Source organism: Clupea harengus, chromosome 3 (genome assembly GCF_900700415.2).
Source record: "Clupea harengus chromosome 3, Ch_v2.0.2, whole genome shotgun sequence".
In the NCBI taxonomy this organism is placed as follows: domain Eukaryota; kingdom Metazoa; phylum Chordata; class Actinopteri; order Clupeiformes; family Clupeidae; genus Clupea; species Clupea harengus.
In genome coordinates this window covers 19652118-19674550 of record NC_045154.1, presented here as the reverse complement: position 1 = coordinate 19674550, position 22433 = coordinate 19652118, and the positions used below count along the sequence as shown (strand labels likewise).

Here is a 22433-nt window from a genome sequence, read left to right as displayed (position 1 = left end):
TATTATCAAACCAATGTCACTACGAGACAAGTTGAATATAATAAGTTGAATATGATTTTTTTTTCAATTAACAACTAAATTAGTTTTGGCTTACATAATTTTTCAACTGAAGTGATGTACTCTGATTGAGATTGCTAGTATTTAGCATAATTTGTTAGTGGGTTCATCGATAAAGAAGACAAGTGCGAAAGGTGAGTCATTTGCTGGATAGCGCTTTATTATGAAAGTATGTAGAGAGTACATTTTGATACAAGCTAAGGTAATCGAGAGGTAAGTCTGACTTTGACACGACGCGACAAAGACGGTGACCGATAACGCTAAACGAACACAGGGAGCTACACATGCATCAAATAGAAATGCACAGACGAAATGATATGATTAGATACCAAGAGGGACACATGAGCTACATTCTAATTTAGAACATTTACACAGAATTAACACACTCAGTTCAACGCGCATAGCATGCAGGGAGGTCCCAACAGTATTCACGTATGCAGTGTGGCAGCTTCGCTAAACCCTGCGTGTTACAATATCAAACAAACCCAGAAAAGGTTTTGACCGCTCGTGATTCCGGTAGATTACATCGTCATCCTCGTGGAAATAGAACAAATTGTCTTTTAACCATGATGTGTCTGACCATCCTAAATAGATTTTCTATTCATTGCCACTGAGTATGTAGTGGAGGCTTTGGAGGGCAGCGTTCAGACTGACGTTTATCAGTGAATGAAACGTGATTGGATAATTTTGGGGCAGTGTCGTTAAAGCAACCCTGAAAGGGAATTTATAACTGCTGTTCCCGTCCTTGCGCACGGTGATGCGCGTCACACAATTTTCGCTGTCGCTTCGTACGCTTTGGTAAGGGTTTTCTTTTCTTTTTATAATACTTTTAAAAGTATTCACAATGGAACAGGTTTTCAAAAGTCTGAGTGTTTTCAGGCCGCGAAAACGTCATTGCCGTGAGGACGCAAGGCAAAGATGTAACGAAAACTCAGTTTTCACCGTTGTCGTGTGGATGGGCCTTAAATTATTAAGTATCAGTTAAATTTTCCATGTGTGACCTGCTGTTCACTGTGCAAGCCAGGAGCAGTACACGCACACACACACACACACACACACACACACACACTCTGCCATTTCTGAGCTGTCCCTCTCCCGCTTTTGAAAGCCATAAAATACGGGGAGAGTTATGCTCCATCCACCTTTTTTCCCCACAAATACATTTATAGATGATTCCTCTTTGTGAGATTGTGTGTATAAGCACACACATATATACGCGTGTGTGTGTTTCAGAGGGTGTTGATGTGCTCACTGTATTGTTTCACTCTCTATGGCTTTGCAAATACAGGTTGCATTACCCCTTACCCGGTCCCGCCCCTCAGTTAAACCCATTCAATGGTTTTGTCAGTGTTACCCCTGCACTGAATGCCCATTTAGGATGTGTGTGTGTGTGTGTGTGTGTGTGTGTGTGTATACACTAGTGGAAAGTGTGCGCTCATGCACAGTCCCCATTCTTCACAGTAGATTTTATGCTACATTGGCCATCGCATTTGAATTGCTCTAGCAGCATGGATTAAAGAGATAAAGAGTGAGAGTGAGTGTGTGTGTGTGTGTGTGTGTGTGCCAGTGTGTGTCATTTCCCCCCTCCCCATTCTCTTTACTCCTCTCTGTCACACACACACATTAACATACACATACAAACCTAAAATGACACACACTCTCATAAATACAAATAGGCCTGTTGGTGTTGTAGTATCCCCTGTGAAGAGTAAGTGGTTATGTGAATTACAGTAAAGCCATGCTTACCAGGCACCCTCTGTGTTGCAGCCCAGCTTCGTCAGCGATGGGGGGGCTCCCGGACGCAGTGCACTGGATAGTGTGGAAGTGGCCTATGCCAGACAGGTGAGTTGTCACTGCTAGAAAAATACGTTTCCCATGAACATTAGCGTCCGGAAATATACTGCTCTGTTATTAGTTATGAATGATTTCTGTCCTTAAAACATGTGTTATGCAATTTATTATTACGCAAAAAAACCCATAAATGAATAAATGAAGATCCCACACACCCAGCTCGTGTCTATTTACTAGTCTTACAAATAACTAACCAAGTGCAACAAAAAGCTAGATAACCTGCGCTCTGATAAATGTTGACCAGTTGGTGGTGTAAATGGGTTGAGTATGTGCCAGGCACATATCGATCAAAGCCATTGATCAGCTGGCAGAGAGCATGCTGGGATATTTCCGCCTCACGAAGAGTGAGCTTGTGTCCCGTTTCACGTCCTCGTCCTCTGGCTTTTTTTCCTCCTCTTCTTTTTGTTAAATTTTCATTTCGACTCATTGTTTTCCTCATCCAGTAGCCATGTGCAGGCACATTGCGTGTGGCGTCGTCTTCCTGATCTTCATGCTCTTTTTCGACGACATGTTTAACTTTCTCATCGTCGTGGCTTTGTTTTTCATCTTCCATCGTTTCACCTCGTAGTCCTCGTAACCCCAGTGGAGGGGAGAGGGGGCAAGCGGCATGGGGGTTGGGTTGAGCCGAGCTGCCCTATTTGCCCTTTCCCTCTCCCCCTCCATCCCTGGGGCCCTGCAGCTGCCGATCAATCTGCCCCCTGCCCCCCCGAGCCCCATGCTCCTTTATCCCCATATCCCACCCCTCTCCCCTGTGCCCTGCACTCATCCCAGTGCCCCCTGTTGCCCTCAGATCTACGCCTTTAATGAGAAGATCATCAGCGCCCACGTGCAGCCCAACCTGGGGGACCTCTGCGCCTCTGTGGCCGACAGCCTGGATGACAAGGTGAGAGACACTCCGCATCTGGGGCAGGGCAGTAGAGATGGGAGGCTCAGAAACGTCAACGCAAGTCAACGCACTTTGTTTAGAAGCTAATCCAGAGACGGCCAAACAGGAGGGAATTTATGTTGAACTTGTTAGTGCTGATTTCTGTTTTATTTATTTTTTGTAATATTATAATATATATATTTTTGTAATATATCATACATCATCCCTCACTGATTTTTCAGAAATGAACTGTTATGCTATAATTGTTTGTGTGTGTGTGCGTGCGCATATACTTTCTAATGTTGTGTTCCGGTGATTTTGTGTGTATCTAGAACATGTCGGACATGTGGCTGATGGTGAAGCAGATGACCGACGTGCTCCTGGTCCCGGCCAAGGACACTCTGAAGAGCCGCACAGCAGTGGACATGCAGATGGCCTTCGTCCGCCAGGCGTTACAGTTCCTGGAGAACAGGTGGGACATAGGGAGATGATGGGGCTGAAACAGAGTTAGCGTTAGCACAAGCATATGTACAGTGGAATGTATTACAGATGCACAAAGAGTAGATTGTGCTCTTTAAAATATATGCTGTCTTAAAATGTAGTTCCACATCTCCATAATCTGTGAAACACTCGGGCACAAATGCAAATTCTTGTAAATACTCCGGTAGTTGTCATTCTGAACTTGTGATGTTTTCGTCAGATCTGATGAACAAAACAAGCTTTATATCTCATAACCTGCATATGGGGGTGTGATGTATGTTGAAATATGCAGGAACTTGGTCTTATTAGATCTGCTGCTCACTTTCCCTTTCTCGCTCTCCCTCTCTCTCGCGTGCTTCCTCACTCTCTTCTCTCTCGCTCTCCCTCCCTCTCCTCTCTCTCGCTCGCTGACTCTCCCTCTTTCCTCTCTCTCTTGCTCTCCCTCCCTCCGTCTCCTCTCCCTCTTTCCTCTCTCTCTTGCCCTCCCTCTCCTCTCTCTCCGTCAGCTATAAGAACTACACCATGGTGACGGTGTTTGGGAACCTGCACCAGGCCCAGCTGGGGGGCGTGCCCGGCACCTATCAGCTTGTACGCAGCTTCCTCAACATCAAACTACCAGGGCCTATGCCAGGCATGCAGGTATGTAATACACACACACACACACACACACGCACGCACGCTGACTCTCCTTGATGCATTCGTTAGTTTATAAACCAGATATCCACAGACTATGTTCATGCTTGTGTTTGTCTGAGTGCCGTCATATGCTTACGTGTGTGTGTGTGTGTGTGTGTGTGTGTGTGTGCCTGCAGGACGGTGAAGTGGAGGGCCACCCAGTGTGGGCTCTGATCTACTACTGCCTGCGGTGCGGTGACCTGAATGCAGCCATGCAGGTGGTGAACCGAGCCCAGCATCAGATAGGGGACTTCAAGACCTGGTTCCAGGAGTACATGAGCAGCCCAGACCGCCGGTAAGACCGGACCCTCACAACCACGACCGGCAGTACTGTAGGGTTAATTCATTCCCTGCCCTCTTGCTTCCTCTACGCCTAATTGCCTGACAATCTGTCCCTTGTGTTCTCTCTCTCTCTCTCTCTCTCACTCTCTCTCGCTCTCTCTCTCTCTCGCGCGCTCTCTCTCACTCACTCCGCTGTCTCTCACTTCATTGTCCCACCCAACATACTGTGTCCCTCACCCTCCTTTCGGAACCATTTCCTCCTCCATCCCTTTCTATCTCCTTTTTGTTTTTCTTATACTCTCTCTCTCTCTCTCTCTCTCTCTCTCTCTCTCCTGCTCTCTCCCTCTCCCCTCCCCCTCTCTAGTCTGGCTCCAGCCACCGAGAACAAGCTGCGGCTGCATTACCGGCGGGTGCTGCGGAACAGTGCCGACCCCTACAAGCGCGCCGTCTACTGCCTCATCGGCAAGTGCGACATCGCCGACAACCACGGAGAGGTGGCCGACAAGACGGAAGACTACCTGTGGCTCAAGGTGAGCAGAGAGACGCTCAAGCGAAGGCTCATTTCTGGCACCGACGAGGTTATGCTGTTGTGTCAAGCAGGGGTGGACGTGAACGGGTTTAACCTGAGGTGACATTTGTCTTCACTTCCACGTCACCCCAATTCAGCTCAAATGAAATTGACCTAGGATTAACACGTGTGTGTGTGTGTGTGTGTGTGTGTGTGTGTGTGTGTGTGTGTGTGTGTCTATGAGTACACACGCGCAGGGGAGGGACATATCGCTCTTGTGTTAATTTGAAGTGAATAGATTTAACCTGAGGTGACATCATGTCTCTCCCCTCCTCCTCCTCCTCCTCCTCCGCAGCTGAACCAGGTGTGTTTCGATGACGACGGTAGCAGCTCCCCGCAGGACCGCCTGACCCTGGCCCAGCTTCAGAAGCAGCTTCTAGAAGACTATGGTGAGTGTGTGTGAGTGTGTCTGTGTGTCTGTGTGTGTGTGTGTGGAGGGACTAAGGGGAGCCCAGATGCAGCAGTGAAGGAATTAATGCTGGCTTGACAGTGAGGCTTAATCGTCACCCGCCACCACCAGCCCCCGAAAGCGAGATAGTGGGGGGAGTTGGGTTGGGGGGGGGGGGGGGGGGGGGGGGGGGCAGGGGCCCTGCTGTGTCCTCCTCAAATCTGTCAGCCTAAGATAAGTCTGTGAATACCAGCGTGCACTCACTCTCGCAGCTTAAGCCCACCGCTTGTTTTAAGAAAAAAGAAAAAGAGGGAGGAGAAGAAAGAAAGAGGAGAGAGGGAGAGAGAGAGAGAACAGGTACCAGGCTTCTTCTTTTCTCACCTGAGTGGTGAGTCATAGTCTTATCTGTGCCTCTGCTTTTAACATTAGAAGGCGCTCTGCGTGTGCTCACTGATAAAGAGAAAGAGGGAGAGAGGGGGAAAAAAAAGCAGACCCTTTCTGTAGAGTAGCTGAGCCATTAACTTTTATGCAAAGTCACAGGTCTTTTTCTCTCGCTTATAAGTCTCGAGTCATTTTAAAACCCCCACCTCAAAGAAAGGAGAGGATTATTTAAAACAGCCCTGTTTAATCATCTCCCAGTCGGAGGAATCCATTTTCTGCACACATCCCCATTACCCTGCTGTAGAGTGTAGAGTTTAACGGCTCTGCTCTATGGGAAAGCATTCATCAGCGCTCTTAATACGCACATTTTCCAACCGTCTAAGCTCTTTCCTGGTTTTCTTTTTCTACCCTCTTGCTCTCTGACCGTGCGTGCCTGACCTTTGACCTATCCCCCTCCTGCTTTTCCAGGCGAGTCCCACTTCTCGGCGAGCCAGCAGCCGTTCCTTTACTTCCAGGTGCTGTTCCTGACGGCCCAGTTCGAGGCGGCCGTGGCCTTCCTGTTCCGGGTGGAGAGGCTGCGGAGTCACGCCGTGCACGTGGCCCTGGTGCTGTACGAGCTCAGGCTCCTGCTCAAGTCATCCGGGCAGAGCGCCCAGCTGTGTGAGTAAAACAGGGGAGGGAGGAAGAGGAGGAGGAGGAGGAGGAGGGAGAGGTGGTGAATGATTCTAGTTGTAATGTTGGCCGTGCACGTGGCCCTGGTGCTCTATGAATTCAGGCTCCTGCTCAAGTCATCCGGACAGAGCGCCCAGCTGTGTGAGATACAGGGAGGAAATGGAGAGAATAATGATAATGATGGTGATGAACGTTAGCACAAAGCTAAAGTAAGATGATGGCCCTAACACCTGTGCTGTACAGTCTCCACCAACTGTTCAGGGTTAAAGGATGCCAGTGCCTACTCCTTCTACCCTTTAAAGACTGCTAACCTTATTGCTTACCTTTTATCAGATAGTGGAATTTTCAGCAGAGATGCATGTGTCCATTGTGTCGTGTGTGTGTGTGAAATGGGGGATCTGGTGTGTGTGTGTGTGTGTGTGTGTGTTTGTAATGGGTGTGTTGGTGTGTGTGCTGCAGTGAGCCAGGAGCCTGGAGACCCTCACATGGTGCGGCGGCTCAACTTCATCAGACTGCTGATGCTCTACACGCGCAAGTTTGAGTCCACTGACCCCAGAGAGGCACTGCAGTACTTCTACTTCTTAAGGTGGGACACACACACACACACACACACACATGCTGCAGCTTTAGAGTGTATTACAGTCTTTGTTTGTCTGACAGAGGAAAGACACGCACACATACCATATAAAGATAGATATAGCTATAGATGTAGAAATGTATATGCACAGATCTATAGTTTCACATAGGGGCACCGTTAGTGCCAGAAGTGCCTCAGTCTACTTTCAATAGTGATATGAAAAGTGAGCCAGGCACACATATATATTTGTACATGCATACTTCCAAACGCCATGTGCAAGCTTGTGCCCAGTAGTGAATTGCAGTACATTTGCCTCGCTGTGGCAAGATGGGCATAAGACACACACACACACACACACACACACACACACACACACACACACACACACACACACACACACACACACACACACACACACACACACACACACACACACACACACACACACACACACACACACACACAATCCTGCTCTCTGCTCTTGAGTGTGTTATCAGGCACAGAAGGGTGTTGGATCTGAAAGGCCTGTTTCTTAAGAGACACTTTGAGGCTTAAATGGAAAGTCTAGCAGGGATAAAACTGTGTCGCGGGGATGGGGGGCCTTCGTGAATTACTTAGGAGAGCCGGAAAATGAATAATGCAAGCAGCTTTCACAAGTGTGTGTGTGTGTGACTCTTTTTTTTCTTCTTCTGGAAAGCCGTTTTACGATGGTTCCTGTAGCTCTGGGGTGTGGGTGACTTGGGCTGCTGGAGTGATTACGGGCGCGTGCGTGTGTGTGTGTGTGTTTGTGTGTGTGTGTGTGCGTGCGTGCGTGCGTGTCTGTGTGTCTGTCCCAGGGAACCGTTCTGAGAAGCAACTCATGCATGTCTGTGTCTAATCTACTCACAGGAACGAGAAGGACAGCCAAGGAGAGAACATGTTCATGCGCTGCGTCAGTGAACTGGTCATCGAGAGTCGAGAGGTGTGTGTGTGTGTGTGTGTGTGTGTGTGTGTGTGTACCCGCCCGCCCGTGTGGCATACTTCTGCGTGTCTGTAAATGCGCAGGGAATGGCATGTTCACATTACCGGTAGAGTCTTTGTGTGACTCTGATTACCATAACCTCCTAACAGTGCTGTGTGTGTCCCTCTCATTCATCAACAGTTCGACATGCTCCTGGGAAGACTGGAAAAAGATGGCAGCCGAAAGGTGGGCCCTTTGTGCTTCTCGTCTGTATTATCTGGCCAACGGCACAACTGGCACAATGTTTTCACTGATTTCCGCCTCATCAAATACAATGCTCTCCACAACTTTTCCCCTTCCTTCCTCCATTCTATTCATTATTGTGCTCAGTCATTGTTGCACCAGATAAAAAAAAAAAACTCCACTGCTGATAAATGCTTTTGTCTGGGGGGAGTTCTAAGGCACATAGCGTTCCATTGTTCCCAATCACCTCGGAACATTAGAACACCCATTAGTATTCCAAGTCTTCAAACAGCTGTTTGTGTCTGTTCCGCAGCCGGGGGTGATTGACAAGTTTGCCGGAGACACGCGTGCCATCATCACCAAGGTGGCCTCGGAGGCCGAGAACAAGGGCCTGTTTGAAGAAGCCGTCAAGCTCCACGAGCTGGCAAAGGTAAAAGAGGAGGAGGTGCCGTGCGGATGAGGGGGGGCGGGGGGGTGGTGGGTGGCGCGGGGACGGAAGGAACCGTAGGCTGGTGATGGGTGTGGTTGTCACGACCACGGAAGAAGTGCCAGGATCGACCATGGTCTCCGCAGTGCAGTACACTCACGCTGGCACCATTCTGCAGTCGACCAAATCAGATGAAACTAGAGATGGATAGAGGCAGGGAGAGAGAGAGATCAGATGCAATATTCACAAAGGGTTTTATTTTACTACTACTTTTATAACTTAAATGTCTTTAAAATATCCTACCTTGCAGTTTCCTCTTCAGATTTTCTTTTTTTTTTTTAAATGGGAGGAAAATCTTTAAAAACAAATCTAGGAAATCTTGCATGAGGAGGAAGGGCCTGACCTCATTTCCTTAGATTATGCTTCATGAACATGCTTGAGTATTAAACTAAATCATCACCACCTGTGATTGGACATGAGACCTAATATCAGTCATGTTTCGAAGTTCAAAAGCTAAAATATATTAAATTATGTTACACTTCTGAAAAAAACAGTCCTAGCCAGAAACAGGTTTCTGATATTCACTTATCTGTGGAATGTCCCTCTACGGTCTGTAGAGATATCATCCCACTGTCACACACCAGCAGGGTGGGTGGTGTTCCGCCATGCTATAACATGCATCAAGTGTGATTATGGCAGAGCCATTTGAAAAACTTTGTATCAGATCTCGCAGATCTCCCATTTTGCTTTGTTTTATTTTTTGCACAGAATCCAGACAAGGTTCTGGAGCTGATTAACAGGCTCCTGAGTCCCGTCGTGGCCCAGATCAGCGCCCCCCAGTCCAATAAGGAGCGTCTGAGGAACATGGCTGTGGCCATCGCAGAACGGTGAGCACCGCCTTTCAAACCCGTAGTCCTTGCTTCATCAGTTGACTACACTTCATTTCTACTTAATACTTAATTAGCTTATTATCACAGTAGTCCATCTTGTGGCCACATTAGTTAACATTACGGCTAGTATGTACTGTAGCCATTATTTGCTGGTCCATTTAAATCGTTTATTAATCTATATTGAATTTAAGACTGCTGAAAGTGTGATTGATCATTTGAAATGAATGAGTGTGTGTGTGTGTGTGTGTGTGTGTGTGTGTGTGTGTGTGTGTGTGTGTGTGTGTGTGTGTGTGTGTGTGTGTGTGTGTGTGTGTGTGTGTGTGTGTGTGTGTGTGTGTGTGTGTGTGTGTGTGTGTGTGTGTGTGTGTGTGTGTGTGTGTGATGGCTCAGGTATCGGACCAGTGGTGTGGCCGGGGAGAAGTCTGTGGACAGCACCTTCTACCTCCTGTTGGACCTCATCACCTTTTTTGACGAGTACCACGCCGGCCATATTGACCAGGCCTACGACGTAAGCCCACCGCCACCATCCCAGCCGCCATGAACGAGTCTCTTGAGCGTCTACTCAGAGTAGTGATGTTTATCTCTCTCTTCTCTCTTTCTCTCTCTCAGATCATCGAGAGGTTGAAGCTGGTTCCCCTCAGCCAAGACAGCGTGGAGGAGAGGATAGCAGCATTCCGCAACTTCAGCGATGAGGTCTAATTCACTAGGCTTGCACTCCTTCTTTTGGCAAACTCCTTTAATCCAATGTGACCTAGGACTCAGAGAGTACATGAAGTATGTTATGTTATGTTCTTTGGGCGTTTGCCGTAGGATACGCCATGCGGGAATTGGCTTCCTCCGCCACTAGTGTTTGCCACGTTAGCCTCTGCCATCTGTCCTTGCACTGAAAACCTGCCTCGTTATCCGATCCTCCCATGGATAACGATGAGTGCTTTATTATATAACTCCAGCATCTACTTATTGTTCATCCTCGTCGTCGTTGTTGTTTTCTGCTTGCAGGTGCGGCACAATTTGTCAGAAGTCCTTCTGGCCACCATGAACATCCTGTACACGCAGTACAAACGTTTAAAGGGGGCAACAGCGGGCACCCCTGGACGGCCACAGCGCCCCCTGGAGGACAGAGACTCGGTAAGGGAGAGAGGGCCAGGAGTCGATTGGCAACCATCCATGTTTTAGATAGTGTTTTAATTATCTAGAGTAGATTGTTATTAGCGCAGTTATTAGTGCAAGCCTAATGCTGTCGAGGATGAAACTGTCTTAACAAAAGTCATCTATTATAGAGAAAGAAATATATGAATTTGGAATTCAATCAAATAATGAAACAAACCTTAATCAGCCACAGTTTATAAGGGCACACTAGGAAGTAGTAATCAAATTAGCTAGCCATGTAATATATTAGATTGAGTAGTTTCTAGTTTGTTTGATTGAGTGGTCAGTAGGACCATGTAATGTATGTACTTTTTAGTGATAAAAGGGAAATAATCCCGACAGTATTAATGATGAAAATAATGTCAAGGACTTGAGAAATATCCCATGATAACCGCCATGTTGAATTCCCTGTATTATGAGCAGGTTCTAACACGGTTCTGTGTGCTTGGTTCTCTTGCTTCTCTTGTGTATGCAGCAACTGCGCAGTCAGGCCAGGGCCCTCATCACGTTCGCCGGTATGATCCCGTACCGCATGGCGGGAGACACTAACGCCCGACTGGTCCAGATGGAGGTTCTGATGAACTGAGCCCATCCCACTCCAGAACACACACACACACACACACATACACACACACTGCAGCAATTCAGTTACTACGCTTTTTCCCGAGTTTTCCACCATCACCCCCCCCACACATCCATCATGTTGACTGTTGCCCCCCGCCCCCCCAGCCTGTCCTTCTGGTTGAGTTTGTTCATATTCCCTCTGCTACCCCACCCCATTGTTTTTGTTTGTTTGTGTGTATTTTTCATAATTTGAATAAATAAAGAATAACTTTCAGTTTGGTTCTGGTTCTGTTCGTTTTCATCATAAATCCATTTTATGGATACATTTTCCCCTTTTCATTCTGTCAGTTTTTCGTTTTTCACTTCATACAAAGGCAGCCCGCTTAGTGAAAATGCATATTTCCAGGCTGGAGAGACTATGCCTCTCCCACTGTAGCAGAAAATGGACATGTTTTTCCGTCAGTTATGTTTCTAAGTCATTGGTTATTTATTCCCCCTTTGTCTCAGCCATAGCCCCAAATGGCCGAGGTGAAGCGAGTTCAATGCTCTTTCTAAAGCTGTTCTCTGTGATGTTTGCGTTTCTAGCTAACTCCCTTCTGACTTGCCACCATGGGAGTCCGCTCTGACCCTGTAGAGATGCTGGTGGCTCGTACATTTGGATTGAGGGATCGATGTTGGTGACTTACAGGCACCAGGTCGAGATTTGAGAGAGCCTCTAAATTTGGAATGGCAATCCGAATGCAATAGAGATTGTAAATTCTAATCTGGCTGAAGTGTTTCCAAAAGGTCTTGTTCTGCATGTCATACTATGCAGTCCATTGCCTATTTGTAACCTTGTTTTGCTTGCCCCTCATCTCTACTTTAGAGTCCCAGGCGATATCTGGCATTGCACAAGCAATCTAAATCCCATTGCCATTGCTGGATTTTTGTCACTCTATTTCACCATTAATGGAACTTGCAAAACTTAATGGACCATTTAAAAGCAGTGAAATATATGTCTACAGTTAAATTGCCAGCAGTCAACAAAAGTGTATTCTAATTTCCCCTCAGCCTGAGCTTAATGAAGTTCTCTAGACGAAACTGCAGTAGGGAAGTGTCTCAGTGTGACTGAGATCCCCCCGGCAGATGGTGCGATCGGGGGGGAAGATGCCCGCGGAGCCCACAGATGGAGGCGTTGGCTCTGCCACTTTGCCTTGCTGCAACGGCGTCCTCGCCCCCCCCGCCGCACCCTCTCCTAAATGTAACCTCACTAAGCCCGGCTGGTTTTGCATTTCTGACAGAAAGCAGCTGGTATTAATGGATAGGTATCACCACTGAGGTGCTCCTCACCCACCCTGCCCTAACACCATCTCCAGTCTGAGGATGGAGTCTCTAGTGTGTCTGCATGTCTGTTTTTTTTTCTGTCTCTACTCCTGCATTGGGGACCGAGGTCTTGCGAGCCTGTGTGAAGAAATCCTGGACCTGGAGTGCTCTTGCTGTGGTACGACGGACGTGAGCGTGTGTGAGGCCGAGCGAGCCAGGTGTGTGTGCCGCAGCTGGTGTTGTGAATCAGGCCGATGCCACACATCCGCTATAACCCGGCTATTTCACAACACCAGGGTGGCACCGCTCCGCTGTCAGCGACACAGGAGATCTCCGTGGCAACATCGCGTCTCGTCACCGGGGTCTGGATCAGTATCAATTTAGTTGATGTTGAATGAATTTTTAATGCAAATAAAAACGTTTTTTATAAGTAAGGCTGTGTGTGTTGTATTTTTTCTTAGCACAGGTCAGAAAATGGATCTCTTTAATATAAAAACATAGTTGTTTCCTCCGCACATCATATATATACTGTGTTGAATAGGATTCATCAATGCAAAACATAAATAGGATAAAAAACATTTGTGATATCTTATAACTATGATAATATATAATATATAATAATGATACCAAGTAACAAATGTAATTAATTACAAAGAAAACAGATTTTTTGGAAATTGCCGTTAATAATTATTTTAGCAGGTATCATATGGCTCTGTGGACAGAAGTTAATGAGGAACTACAAAAGTGCTCATTCATCGCTGCGGGCTCAGTGGCCTCTCAGCTGAAACCGAATCCATTTGTCGGGCTGTTTTACACAGCATTACAACAAACAGAGGCCAAGGTCACCTCTTGATATTCTATGGTGTAATCAAAACCGCCATGTTCATTATGTAAGTGTTGTTTTTCACGATGACTTCTTCATGGTGATTTTCCTTGTGTAGATTCCCTTGCCAAGTAAAACTTTCCTCAATGTCACCAGGTTGGTGAAGAAGTCTCAGAACTCTCCTGAAGTCCCTATAATCTCTCTGCATGCTAGCCCTCGATTGGTTTCAGCCGAGAAGTCCAACTAATGACAACATGCTGGCTCTCCACAGTCTGTTGGAGACTGGCCATCTACCGAGCGCAGCACCATTTCAGGGCCCTCTGTTTGGTGCTTTAGAGGATGATGAACTGTGTGCGTTTCTCCAGGACCTCATCAATCCTCATACCCAAACAAACTGTACTGCTCCCACTTCAGTGACGGCAGTGAAAGTGATTTTTGATTTGAACCATGACCGACAAACAATAAGTCGTAGCCAACCCTTCCTGGGCCGTCTCCTTGAGATCTATGCTGAAGGTCATCTACCTTTAGATCTTGATGACTCATTGTTCTAATGGTGTGTGCAAGTTCTGCTCTCGCACAGCAGGGCCTCAGGGCGCAATTATGAGGAGTCACCCATCACTGAAAAAGTCCTCCAGTGTGGGTCCAATGAGCTTGTTCCTCAGGTCTCATTACAAGGCCAAAATGGCTGTTTTAACCGCAGGGACACGTTATATATATATAAGCCTCCTCAGCATCTGTTTCTCCAAACAGTCACCGCACTTCCTCAGGCCATGGAGGAGCCCCAGCCAGGAACCGATGTGTTTAATCTCTGCCCCATGAGAGGCAGGTGCTCTGCCACCGGAGTGGAGCGGGAGACCAGGTCTGGTGTCGTGGACGGAGAGAGTATAAGCTACAGTGGCAGCAGCGTGGCGTCTCGCGGCTCCCGTGTCATGTCTGGCTATGACACGCTAGACGCGCCACCACAGTATGCCTTCTACTCCAACACCGAGGTGGCGGGGAGACGGCGCTTCAGACCGTCCCTGTTCCAGCTGCACTCCAACCAGGAGGTCAGACTCGCAGTTTAGGCTCGTAACATCCTCTGACTTGCAACCCTAATTTTTTGTAAGAATAATTTGTGCTGATATGAGTTCATCATCATCATAGTAGGTGCTGTAACACTTTTTTTTTGTCTCATCCCTTAACCTTCTAAGGCCTTCAGGAGGCTGTTTGACAGTGTTAAAACATGAGATAATGGAGCTGTGAAATTTAATTATTTGTGTTGTGTGTTATTTGTGTTTGTGTTATGTTAATGTAATTAAATGTGTTATTTCCATACATTACTTGTAGCTGCATTATTGTGTGGTAAACTAAAAAAATACACATGTATACACACTAAATGTATGCAGCAAGAATTAATGGGATATAAAAAGGGGTTCTTGTGACAGGATGTGTATATATACAGTACTGAATGTTTATGATAATACGTATAATAAATAATAATAATAATAATAATAATAACAATAACAAAGGCTGATACACATCTATGAATATATCTTTGCCAGGATGATGGCTGTCCTCCTCCTCTCTATGAGGAGCCCGGAGCTGGAGAGGGCCAAGGGGCGAGCACAGAGAACCCAGAGGACGAGGAGAAGGCTGCCAAGCCACCCGCAGAACCAACACGCTTCGGATGGGTGCAAGGCGTTACGGTTGGACACATTTGGGTTCCCACTTCACATTATGACTCATTAGAGTCTATTGATGCTAGGCGATAGACAGTAACATGCACTTCTTTAGTGCGAGCATATTATAATGGCACTAACCCCTACACCTTACCATAACTTACACATCTTTTAACAGCACATAGTCATATAAAATGTACTTTGTTCTTATTAATTATATATAATGAATGTATAATGTATAACACCAAAGGACACTTAATCTAATCTGTGGGGGGGAATTTCATTATTTAAAATCTTCCAGGAGATGCTTTCATACGAAGTGATTTATTGTTCAGTGGAGGTGATTATTTATCAAATGGCCTGGGCTTGGTACTGTTAGGGCCTTCCTGAACCTGCAGAGAATAGGTGTTTCATTATTAATAATCTGGCATAGTGGTTTGTTTGTATACGTGCTATTCCTAATTTGTATTATCATTATGTGCATCCATATGATACATTATTCATATATACATTTTCCATGTGATGATATACATGAGGATGATACATGAGTATTGGCCTGTTAATGATGATGAAGTGTATGGTTTTGTTCAAGTCCTGTCACTTTGAAAAGGCGCCCAATGCAAAAAGTGCTTCACATCTCTTTAGGCCGTAGCAGCAGGTATGAAGCTTATGAAACTGATCTATTCCTGGTTGTTCTTATCTGGATGGGTTTCCATTTTGTCTTTAGATTCGGTGCATGCTGAACATCTGGGGAGTTATTCTCTATCTACGGCTGCCTTGGATCACTGCACAGGCAGGGATCGGTGTGTTTATCATTTTCTCTCTTTCATGCTCTCTCTCTCTTTCGCTCTCTCTCTCTCTCTCTCTGTCTCTCTCACACACACACGCATATACACATGCACACACACATAAATACACAAGAGACAAACAGGCGTACACAGACTCTCTCTCTCTTTCTCACACACACACACACATACATACAAATGCACACACACATACACAAGAGACACACAGGCGTACACACACTCTCTCTCTCACACACACACACACACATGCACACACACACACACACACACATACTGTACATGCACAAGAGACACACAGGTGTACACACACTCTCTCTTTCTCTCTCTCTCCCTCCCTCTCTTTCCTTTTTTTCTTTTCCATGAAAACCACTCAGAAGACCCCTCAGTCTTTGAAACCTGATCAGAAACACTTAATCTCAGCAGGCTAGGGGCGGATTTAGCACCATAGTAACCTAACGTGCAGCACCTGGCCGCTGGCTAAGGCACTGGTCTGATTACATGTCCTCCCACCTGTCCCCCTGTTCAGGCCTCACCTGGGTCATCATCCTCCTCTCATCCTGCATCACAGGAGTCACTGGCCTCTCCGTCTCGGCCATAGCCACCAACGGCAAAGTCAAGGGCGGTATGTGGTTCTCAGTGTGCACTATCACAAGCTCCACTTGACATTTAACATAATAGTATTACATATCATACGATTAAATGGTACTGTCAACATGTATTAATTTAAGCATTGACTACAACACTTAATATTAGTTAAGGCCTCTGTGTGACAACTCTTTCTTTGCTTTCTGTGGTATCTAATGTTTAAAATTGTCTTGGTGCAGCAAAGTGTGACCTATGTGTTCTGGGTCTTACATGTCAAAAACACGCCATGATTCATAATGTACCTACCTGTGTTCCTTAAGCAGGATTACACGTAGAAATAACGATGTCGTGTTTTCTTGCTGCCAAATTTAGGATATACACTTTGTGCTTAAAAGTCTATGTTGGATTAAATTAGTTCCACACTTCTTCGTAATAGAGGAATCTAATAAATAAGTGAATAAATATGAACTGGCCTCTGACCACAGATCTCAGGACATACTCTTTACTTTTAAATGTGTTAAACTGCAGTAGTATTCCACTAAGTGCCATCTGTCTGTCTGTGTCACATATATCAGGATATCCTCTTTACATTTAAATGTGTTAAACTGCAGTAGTTCTCCAGTAAGTGCCCTGTGTCTGTCTGTGGCACAGGTGGGACGTACTTCCTGATCTCCCGCAGTCTGGGTCCGGAGCTGGGCGGCTCCATCGGCCTCATCTTTGCCTTCGCAAACGCTGTGGCCGTTGCCATGCATACGGTCGGCTTCGCAGAGACCGTGCAGGAGCTGATGCATGTGGGTCCAGCGAAATAGTGCTGTGCTCAGCCCATTTGTGGAAGAGCACTCCTCAGTGTAGAAGAGGGCTTAGTGGAATAAATAGTATGAAAAAACAGCATTTGAAGACATGAGATGTTAATGCTTTTATTTTTTTGTTTATTTATTTATTTTTTTGGGGATTTGTTTAAGCTTTAGCCTACTTCCTGTGCATTTATCTAATACAGGTACAAACAGGCAGGATTTAGCCTAAACCCTCTGATATGTGAGTGCATAAATAACTTCATAATACATCCTAGTTTGGCAATAGAGTAATTAGTGTAAAAAGTGTCACGTTAATGTAGCAAAACTATGAGATAAACGCTGTTTACCCAAGGATTATTTTTTTGCACATATTAAATTCATTCTCCTTTGCATGTCATTTTAGGAGCATGGCTCTGGCATTGTAGATCCCACAAATGACATCCGGATCATTGGAGTCATCACTGTCACCTGTCTACTGGCCATCTCCATGGCGGGGATGGAGTGGGAATCAAAGGTTTGTGACCATCTAACTAGTCTTAAACCATTATGCTTATAACAATACACACATATGTTAATCCACAACAAAAACGCACAAAACAAATATATATATCTGATGGAGATCATTTCCAAACACTGTTAATGACTTAAGAATATAATAATCAAGTGCCTCGTAATATTAATTACCTTATATGAATCATGTACTTATGTAAGCAGGAACATGGTTTTTCTGTGTTTCTGCGTGTGTGTAACTTAGATTATTAGGTGCCACTTAGTCTGCATTTGTACAAGAGCATGTTTAGACCAGAGGTGATAAGCTTCTTCCGACCTTGTGCAAAACTGCGATCCTTGCAATATAGGGAGCCTCGGACGTCAGAGATCCACTACGTGGTTAGCCCTGCTGAAAACTAAACTTCTGTCTATATAAACCTTGTGCGATGTGTTTATCAGGGCTTCACTTTCAGCCTTGTGCTGGGAGTGAGCCCAATTGCAGTTGTTGTTTGTCTAATAAATATACTTATGTGCAGCTCCGCAGTCCTGAGGTAACTAGGGTGAATTTTCACCTAACAATATCTAGTATAAATTGTTTTATTAGTATAATATATCTTCTTATATTATATATATATACAGTATATACTCACCGGCCCCTTCCTTAGGTACACCTTGTTAGTACCATGTTGGTCCTCTTTTTGCCTTCAGAACTGCCTTCATTATTTGTGGCATAGATTCAACAAGCTGCTGGAAACATTCCTCAGGTATTTTCCATATTTTTCCATATTGTCATGAGCGCATCACGCAGTTGCTGCAGATTTGTCGGCTGCACATCCATGATGCGAATCTCCCATTCCACCACATCCCAAAGATGTTCTATTGGATTGAGAGCTGATGATTGTAGAGGCCACTGGAGTACAGTGAACTAATCGTCAGAAACCAGTTTGAGATGCTTTGAGCTTTGTGACATGGCACATTATCCTGCCGGAAGTAGCCATCAGAAGATGAGTACAATGTGGTCATAAAGGGATGGACATGGTCAGCAACAATACCCAGGTAGGCTGTGGCGTTTATACGAACTAAGGGGCCTAAAGTGTGCCAAGAAAATATCCCCCACACCATTACACCACCACCACCAGCCTGAACCATTGATACAAGGCAGGATGGATCCATACTTTCCTGTTGTTTACGCCAAATTCTGACCCTACCATCTGAATGTCACAGCAGAAATCGAGACTCATCAGACTAGGCGACATTTTTCCAATCTTCCATTGTCCAATTTTGGTGAGCCCGCGCAAATTGTAGCCTCAGTTTCCTGTTCGTAGCTTACAGGAGGGGCACCCGGTGTGGTCTTCTGCTGCTGTAGCCCATCTGCTTCAAGGTTCGACGTGTTGTGCGTTCAGAGATGCTCTTCTGCATACCTTGGTTGTAACGACTGGTTATTTCAGTTACTGTTTCCTTTCTATCATCTTGAACCAGTCTGGCCATTTTCCTCTGACCTCTGGCATCAACAAGGCATTTTCGCCCAACGAAGTGCTGCTCTCTGGATATTTTTTCTTTTTCGGACCATTCTCTGTAACCCTAAAGATGGTGGTGGGTAAAAATCCCAGTAGATCAGCAGCTTCTGAAATACTCAGACCAGCCCGTCTGGCACCAACAACCAGGCCACGTTCAAAGTCTCTTAAATCACCTTTCTTCCCCATTTTGATGTTTGGTTTGAATTTAAGATCCTCTTGACCATTTTTACATGCCTAAATGCATTGAGTTTCTGCCAAGTGATTGGCTGATTAGATATTTACTTTAACGAGCAGTTGAACCGGTGTACTTAATGAAGTGGCCGGTAAGTGTATATTTTCCTGTAAATATCTCAAAATTGAAGTTGGGCAAAGGGCTATGGTTAGAATATGGGCCGGGGGTCTGTGGTGTGCGTTGGCCTTAAAGGAAGGTTATGGCTCAGACTAAGAGACAGATAGTTGTTTTTGTATTTTCCCATTTTAGATGCCTTTGCTGATATTATTTGCTTTAAAACAGTCGATCCAATCAGAGGGTCACCTTGTGTTCTACCAATTTCTCAGGCTCAGGTTCTGTTCTTCATGGTCATCATGGTCTCCTTTGCCAGCTACTTCGTTGGCACGGTGATGCCTGCCACCCCTGAGAAGCAGGCCAAAGGCTTCTACAGCTACCGAGGTCAGTAAACAATGTGTAGCTTCAGAGCTGACTGCTTAACCCAATGGATAGGACCCAAACAATGTTAATTTTACACACATTTAGTAGTAACCTGATAAGATGTGCAATGTGCAATACTCTCTGCATCACATGCTTAATCATATATTTAGAAAACAGCTATTATGAAATCGTAGAATATACAAACTACAAAGTACACTAAAGCTTACATTAATACTCACTTAAAGAATATATTGATAATTTATGCTAATGTTCAAGATATTCCTTTTGGAAGTATTAATGTTCATTTAACTATAGTCTAATTAAATACTAACATAAAGACTATATTGATGAATTATATCCCAAAGCATGCGTGGGTTGTGTTCAACAGCGGACATCTTTGCTGAAAACTTTGTGCCCAGCTGGCCTGGTTCGAAGGAAAACTTCTTTGGAATGTTCTCCATCTTCTTCCCCTCGGCCACAGGGATCCTGGCTGGAGCCAACATCTCTGGAGATCTGAAGGTAGGGTTATCTCACCTGCTCAATCATTGCTGTCTGGCTCCTCTTCACAAACACACATCTTTGGATACCCAAAGGGCAGGTTTAAATCATCTACTCAATCATTGCTGTCTGGCTCCTCTTCACAAACACATTTAATACATTTGACATTTACAGTGAAGTAGAGTGCTGAGATTATTGTAAAAGTCATCATCCAAAAGAGTCCATATGTACCATAAATGTTCTAGAAAGGTTGCAGATGAATAACGCACAGTCAATCTTGAGAGCAATGAAGTTCGCACACAGATTACACAGGAATTACACAGATGTGGAATAGAGACGTCCGGGCCAGGCTACTGGTGATCTATTCACAGACACATACAATATTGATTTGGCTGTTTGTCGCCAGCATTGAGAGTCCTTTTTGTAAATGCTCAATACATCCACATGATCCTCATCTCATCCCTACAGGATCCCACTGTGGCTATCCCCAAAGGGACACTGTTTGCTATTTTCTGGACTACAATATCTTACCTGCTCATATCAGCCACAATAGGTTAGCCTTAATTATGTCCATTTTAATTTAAGTCATCGTCTGTTTGTGTGTGCCCCGTGTGCTTGCGTGGGTGTGTATGTATGTGTGTGTGTATGTGTGTGTGTGTGTATGTGTGTGTGTGTGTGTGTGTGTGTGTGTGTGTGTGTGTGTGTGTGTGTGTGTGTGTGTGTGTGTGTGTGTGTGTGTGTGCGTGTGTGTGTCTGTTTGGATAATGGAAATTAGTTCTCCATTTCTTTTACCATTTTAAATTGCTAGTCATTCTGCAATCCCATCGCATGTATTTAATTCACTTTCCTTTAAATGGGTATATTTCGAATGTAATGTCCGTTGCACCAGCACCTGGCAGTAACCCTGTGTGTATATTAGGGGCGTGTGTGGTGCGAGATGCATCTGGGTACATCAATGACACAATCTCTGGGCCTGATAATGGAGACTGCTTGGGCATGGGCTGTCACTACGGCTGGAACTTCAGTGAATGCATCTCCAACAAAACCTGTGCCTATGGCATCAGCAACTTCTATCAGGTACCACCGACTACCATCTACAATATATACTTATATCAAATAGGTAACACATGGAGATATTGTTTTTTTAGGCCTATGGCTTTAGCAACTACTATCAGGTACCACCGACTACCATCTACAATATACTATATATACACATATATCACATAGGTAACACATGGAGATATTGTTTTTCTAGGATTCTACATGAGACACAGGGTCGCTTTGGCCATTTTCATTTCACCCAGAAGGAGTCGTGTACAGGGAAACCACCTCAGATAAACATCAATGTTGCACATAAATAAAGGTGACTAAAATGGTGCCTGTTTTGTGTTGTCTCCTCAGAGTATGAGCGTGGTGTCAGCCTTTGGCCCCTTGATCACAGCTGGGATATTTGGGGCCACGCTCTCCTCTGCTTTGGCCTGCCTGGTCTCAGCGCCTAAAGTGTTCCAGGTAATTACGCCATGGCTGGTAGTCAGATCTTAAGCCGGTGATTCACAGTGTTAATGATACAGGAGTACAGGGATCCCTGGGTAAAATCGACTGAAGGTGAAGACAGCATGGCAGCCGACACTGGTGCAGTCGGTTGCTATGCGAGAGCCTCGTCAGCCATGTTGGACAAATCAGTTGCTGTGTGAGAACGGGCCTGCAGAAGCTTTATTGTTCTGACAGTGTGTGTGTGAACATGCCGAAGCTTTATGGTTTTGACAGTGTGTGTGTGTGAACATGCCGAAGCTTTATGGTTTTGACAGTGTGTGTGTGTGTGTGTGTGTGTGTGTGTGTGTGTGTGTAACTTTTCTACTCTTCTGCAAGTATCAGTGGACCCTGGAACAGTCAATTTCAGAGTGAACTGTTGTCTTAGGACTCTGTTTTTGTCAACAATCAACAATGTTTTTGTCTTTCACCTGCAGTGTCTCTGTAAGGATAACCTCTACCCACTCATTGGCTTCTTTGGGAAAGGTTATGGGAAGAACGACGAGCCTTACAGAGCCTACCTTCTGGCCTACATAATTGCCGTCTGCTTTATCCTCATCGGTGAGACAGCGAAACAGGCCTGGTTTAATCTATGAAATCTGTCTTTCTTCACGTTGTATGTCTATCTGTCTGTCTCTTAAGTCTTTCAGACAGCTTTCATCTACCCTCCTGTCTATCAATAACTCCTCTACTCAATTATGTTTTGTGATTTCAAACATTGATGTAACCTCACATTTCCTAATGTCCAGCTGAGCTGAACGCCATCGCTCCCA

At 45.3% G+C, this 22433-nt stretch overlaps 2 protein-coding genes across 4 annotated transcripts in view; both read left to right on the top strand.

Moving 5' to 3' along the window:
• Positions 1 to 12745, top strand: part of nup93 (nucleoporin 93) — a 29656-nt gene extending 16911 nt beyond the window's left edge. For all 3 annotated transcript variants that reach the window (XM_012818740.3, XM_031564893.2, XM_031564894.2), the window contains 17 exons: positions 1825 to 1899; positions 2699 to 2791; positions 3106 to 3245; positions 3760 to 3892; positions 4066 to 4223; positions 4575 to 4740; positions 5074 to 5167; positions 6016 to 6207; positions 6679 to 6805; positions 7685 to 7757; positions 7938 to 7982; positions 8293 to 8409; positions 9175 to 9293; positions 9687 to 9804; positions 9906 to 9989; positions 10296 to 10424; positions 10921 to 12745. In XM_012818740.3, coding sequence (XP_012674194.1) covers positions 1825 to 1899; positions 2699 to 2791; positions 3106 to 3245; positions 3760 to 3892; positions 4066 to 4223; positions 4575 to 4740; positions 5074 to 5167; positions 6016 to 6207; positions 6679 to 6805; positions 7685 to 7757; positions 7938 to 7982; positions 8293 to 8409; positions 9175 to 9293; positions 9687 to 9804; positions 9906 to 9989; positions 10296 to 10424; positions 10921 to 11031 — 1974 coding nt within the window. In that variant the 3' untranslated portion in view covers positions 11032 to 12745. The remainder of the gene's footprint in view (positions 1 to 1824; positions 1900 to 2698; positions 2792 to 3105; positions 3246 to 3759; positions 3893 to 4065; positions 4224 to 4574; positions 4741 to 5073; positions 5168 to 6015; positions 6208 to 6678; positions 6806 to 7684; positions 7758 to 7937; positions 7983 to 8292; positions 8410 to 9174; positions 9294 to 9686; positions 9805 to 9905; positions 9990 to 10295; positions 10425 to 10920) is intronic.
• A 1291-nt stretch (positions 12746 to 14036) lies between these two features.
• slc12a3 (solute carrier family 12 member 3) overlaps positions 14037 to 22433 on the top strand; it is a 14477-nt gene continuing 6080 nt past the window's right edge. Inside the window, exons 1-13 of the mRNA XM_031562509.1 lie at positions 14037 to 14180; positions 14676 to 14819; positions 15520 to 15595; positions 16125 to 16220; positions 16835 to 16974; positions 17381 to 17491; positions 19542 to 19653; positions 20021 to 20151; positions 20599 to 20683; positions 21050 to 21207; positions 21532 to 21639; positions 22098 to 22221; positions 22410 to 22433. The exon at positions 22410 to 22433 is cut by the window's right edge and continues 78 nt beyond it. Of these exons, the coding sequence (XP_031418369.1) occupies positions 14064 to 14180; positions 14676 to 14819; positions 15520 to 15595; positions 16125 to 16220; positions 16835 to 16974; positions 17381 to 17491; positions 19542 to 19653; positions 20021 to 20151; positions 20599 to 20683; positions 21050 to 21207; positions 21532 to 21639; positions 22098 to 22221; positions 22410 to 22433 (1426 nt within the window). The 5' untranslated portion in view covers positions 14037 to 14063. The remainder of the gene's footprint in view (positions 14181 to 14675; positions 14820 to 15519; positions 15596 to 16124; positions 16221 to 16834; positions 16975 to 17380; positions 17492 to 19541; positions 19654 to 20020; positions 20152 to 20598; positions 20684 to 21049; positions 21208 to 21531; positions 21640 to 22097; positions 22222 to 22409) is intronic.